This window comes from Palaemon carinicauda, chromosome 9, assembly GCF_036898095.1.
Source record: "Palaemon carinicauda isolate YSFRI2023 chromosome 9, ASM3689809v2, whole genome shotgun sequence".
In the NCBI taxonomy this organism is placed as follows: Eukaryota; Metazoa; Arthropoda; class Malacostraca; order Decapoda; family Palaemonidae; genus Palaemon; species Palaemon carinicauda.
In genome coordinates, this window is record NC_090733.1 from 92,327,415 (window position 1) to 92,332,414 (window position 5,000).

General features: G+C 32.5%; 1 protein-coding gene across 1 annotated transcript in view; it reads left to right on the forward strand.

Annotated features, from left to right (window-relative positions):
- Positions 1-5,000, forward strand: part of LOC137646806 (sodium-dependent noradrenaline transporter-like) — a 16,401-nt gene that overhangs the window by 8,212 nt on the left and 3,189 nt on the right. Inside the window, exon 6 of the mRNA XM_068379893.1 lies at positions 2,358-2,486. Coding sequence (XP_068235994.1) covers positions 2,388-2,486 — 99 coding nt within the window. The 5' untranslated portion in view covers positions 2,358-2,387. The remainder of the gene's footprint in view (positions 1-2,357; positions 2,487-5,000) is intronic.

Consider the following 5,000-nt stretch of genomic DNA (forward strand, 5'->3'; position numbering starts at 1 on the left):
GTGAAGAAGTCAAGATACTACTCAGTCTCTTTGGACTCCGCTTCTTGTACAGCCCACATTGACTAACTGACCCTTATATTGACGTACATGGAGAAAGATAGACCTTTTGAACGCTTTATAACTTTTATGGCAAACAAAGGGCATGGGTCTGAAAATATGTTCAGTGCTTTGATGGAATACTTTAAGAGATATGACCTAGACCTTTTAAACTGCCGTGGACAAAGCTACAATGATTCCTAGCAATGAGTGGTAAATACAAAGGTCTTCATGCAAGAGTGAGACAGGAGAACAGTCTTGCATACTGGATCCCTTGTGTAGCACATTCACTTAACCTAGTTTGTAAAAATGATGTAGCATGCTGCTCATGTGCTGTTCATTTCTTTGAATGTTTTGAACAGCTGTTTCTTTTCTTCACAATTTCAACCCATCGGTATCAATATCTGTATAAGGCCTTAAAAGAATAGTGATTCATCATTGACTCTCAAACGTGTCACAACAACGCGATGTCCTGCAGAGCTTTTGAAACTATGGTTCTTTAGCATGATTATGAACAGGTTAAGGAGGTACTTAAAAATGTTTTTTTATGACATTGAAGAAAAAAGATGTGGACGCTGTGAACCAGAACTGTTAAACAGATGAATCACCTTGAAACAGGAATTATACCACCTTCGGAATGATATTCTGCAAAGAACAGATGCATCTAATAAAACTCGACAGCACGCAAAACTTGATCTAACTACTGCTGTGGCATCACTGACCAGCTTGAATGACTATGTTCCATCACAGCATGACTCCTCTCACAATTATGAGAAAGAAGTTGAACAACTGTTTCCAGTCTGGTTCAGCATACTATAAGCAGAATAAATCTCGCCAGAAGCACCAAATGTGCGTCTTAACCCATTGGATTTAAACATGCAGAAGTACAACTCAGCCCTTCTTAAAAATACAGAACACAAACTTTGATGCCTGTCATTTATCAGTTTATTTCTTCTCTCGACCAACGTTTAGAAGCATACAAACAGATATAAAGTCAATTTTGTTTTCTTAGACATCTGCAAAATCTTTCTTCAGACGATATTCACTACACAGCAACGCAACTCATCAGGGCATATCCAGATTACTTGGATTTTGTATTTAAGAAGGAACTGTGCCAGTTTGTAATGCTTGCTAATATATTCACAGTTGAGGAACCAATAGGTAGGTATCAACACTGAGCTTTTCCTGTATAGACTTATATTTGAAAAGAGTGTGCAAGACACTTTCACAAACACAGTCATAGCCCTACGAATATACTTTGTTTTGTTGTTTTGATGGTGGCAAACTGCAGTAGGGGGCGCTCTTTGTCAAAGCTAAAATTAGTTGAAAACAGATTAAGGATATTCATGAAACAGAAACGGGTTTTAATTCAGACTATGATGAGCCTCGAGTCAGATATATTGCGTGAACTGAACTTTAACGAAATCACCAGTGAATTTGCAATATAGAAATCAAGAAAAGCGTCGAGAAAGTAATCCTGGCTATGCATATATGTAGGAATTATGTGTTAGTTACTTGGTTGTTTTTATATGATTAATGGTAACTGTATATGTGTAAAACATATAGTAAGAACAAATTATGCCTATTTTATTTTGTATTTACCCATATGAATAGCATCAGAAGACCAGTTCCATTGTAGTATTTGCTAAACAAAATTTTCCTACTAATATATTAGTATTACTGTATTTTGGCTACTAGATTATTTAGACTATATTTTGTAATGTATGCAATAGGAGTTGGAAAGGAGCCTCCCACCTGAGTGGGTCCCAGGCCTCCCACCAGCTTAATCCGGCCCTGGCCTTTGGCATTTCTGATGCATAGAGAATTTTAAATACGTATATAAAAAATTATTATCAACTTATCAAAATCATATTTGTCGATGCATTGTTTTTCCCATAGTGCCTTTGATATTTCTGATACATAGAAAATCATAAATCTTATATGAAAAATAATTCTATTTATATAAAGTTATTCTCTTCTCAACTCCGACGTAATCCTATTTATCAAAGATTTTTTTTTTCCATGTTGCCTTATACCCTTAATAACTTCAACATAATCATATTTGTCAAAGCATTTTTTTTCCTTTATTGCCTTTAACATAGAAAATCTTAAATCTGAATACGAAAAATATATTTAATTATAAAAAGTTATTATTCCCTCCTCAACTTTAACGTAATCATATTTGTCAAAGCATTTTTTCCTTTATTGCCTTTGACATAGAGAATATTGAATATGGATATAAAAAGCACTCATTTCCTAAAATTGAATTCAGTATGCGACGACTTTTCACCGTGGAAAAAAAAATACTTTGTCAATTACAGTTTATATCCGTTGAAGCATCCATTCCCAGCATGCTCGACCGCATCCCCTGGCTTCGTAAATGGAGGATCAGGGTTACGGCTGCTGTGATTTTTTGTATGTTTCTGATGTGCTGCTCGTGCACATTACAGGTGAGGGTGTTAAGTTACATTTTGTTATGGTTCAAGCTTACAGCGAATGCTTTTATATTGAACAGGTTGATATAAGTCTCTTTTTCTTAGTTTATGTATGGAGGATCTATGTTAATGTTGTTACTGCTCTCAAAATATTTAATTTTAATTGTTCATTACTTCTCTTCTAGTTTATCTATTTCCTTATTTACTTTCCTTACTAGACTATTTTTCCCTGTGGAGCCATTGGGTTTATGGCATCCTGCTCTTCCAACAAAGGTTATAGCTTAGCTGTTAATAATAATAATAATAATAATAGTAATAATAATAATAATAATAATAATAATAATAATAATAATAATAATAATAATAATAATAATAATAATAATAATAATAATAATAATAATAATAATAATCCAGATCCCAAGAGATTTTAAATTATAAAGAATTTTCATCAAATTGGTACCATCATATTTCTATGGAGCTTATATTTTAGATCTAACTGGGACTGGCTTTCCTAAGTTGATGTATCTTTATTGATTTGCTTGTTACTTTAAAGGAAAAATATGAGGATTTTTACTAGAATATCTCCAAATATCATTTCTAAAGATGTTTTACCACTTGATATTCAGATATAAAGCGAACAGTACAGAAATAACCATTGTTATAATTAGGCTTAGTAAATAAAAATGTGAATCACCGATTTAAATAAATATAGCTTTTTTGAAAATTTCCTCCAGTAGTTAACAACTTTTTACAATTTTCAGGCAATAACTTTCCTATCTTGTTTATTTAGTTTAAGTAAAGATCTTTCAGTCCTGCTAGTATCTATAATTGTACGGTTTATTTCATTTTAGGTGATCTTTATGCAAATATGATCGCATTTGCTCATGGCACAAAAATATAGAACATGTAAGTTCGTAAAGGGAAATTCAAGGAATTTTCGGGAACTTTAATTTTTGTGAAAGAAAAGATCTTTATACTTATGAAAAAACAAGAGGTTACGCAAGCAAATCAAACGATACTGCAAAAACTAACTATCATGACAGCATATCTCAGTCAAACTAAAACACAATAACAACTCTGTTGTTCATTATCTATGTGAATTTGTAAATAATCATAACATAGTTAGTTAAAAGTACCTAGTTAGATATAAATCTCTTTCTCTGCGATAAAAAACTAGAGAATACAAATTATTACTTATCGTTTTTTACATGATTTGAACCATATTTTTTGGGTATTTGATTTTACCGTTTATCGTTAAATCATATCATCATATCTTATATAAAACACTAAATATCTATCTCCCATGTATAATAAAGAGCAAGGGTTTGGCTATATGTATAAACATATTATACATACACATAATTTATGTATATATATATATATATATATATGTGTGTGTGTGTGTGTGTGTGTTTATATCTTTTCGGTCATGCTCACCTCTCGTCTTCCCTCGGCTAGGTGAAAGGGGGTTGCGTGTGCTACCATTTTCTCATTATTATTCACAGAACCCTGGTAGTTATAAGATAAACTCTACAGATGTAGTTTCCTAACAAACATAATTTATTGAACAGCTGTATAATTCTAGGACAATCAGTAAAGCATTGGTTTCTTAATTGTTACGTATTGTATTTCATATAGAGAATTTGTATTGGCGCGAAATTCGAAATCCTGTGTATGCATCTCTCTCTCTCTCTCTCTCTCTCTCTCTCTCTCTCTCTCTCTCCATACACATACACACACAAGAATTTGCCAGATTTCTAAACAGGCCTTAAGACCATTGTAAAGGTGCGCTGCTAGCAGCAGCCGGCAAGAGATTTCACCATCACGTATTTTAGGTGTTCGATTAAATCCGCCAACATGGATACCAAATTTCCTGCACTGCAACTTTGGCAGCTCTACTTTCATTAATAAAATTTTTGGAGCTTTGGGAGATACTTGTGTTATCCTTAGCGTCAATAGCCTTCCATGTCACGATGCCAGAAAACTCCAAATCAATCAATCAATCTCTTAGAAGAAGAATATTATGAAAGTTTGAGATTAAGCTATTGCTTAAAGAGAATGATTTAAAACAGATGGAATGTATGTGACGAACGAAAACGAGTAAACACAGAAGATTCTTATTGCAAGATATATTTCAATGATTAGTTGTTCAGGGAATTTTTTTTGTTTTTTTTTAAATATTGAAAAAATCATTTATCTTTGTCACTCATTGAACATGACCTAATAAGACAATCGTGTGGCAATATAAATCGTCAAAGAAGCTCGACTACGAAACTAAGGTTAACCCAAAATTATGCGTCTTTGCGTAATAATTAATGAACATATTTATAATGTCTTTAAATTTAGTAAGTTCTCGTTCAAAATGATGTTAAAAACCTAAATATTGTTTCACCAGATGTTTAAACACAATAAAAGGTAGTGGCTGGATTTTTTCTCAATCATATGTCTTTATAATGCTATTTTTTTGCATTTATAAAGGCAATTTCGATGCTGCATTACGTAGAATATTTTGAAATCGTCCATAACAGA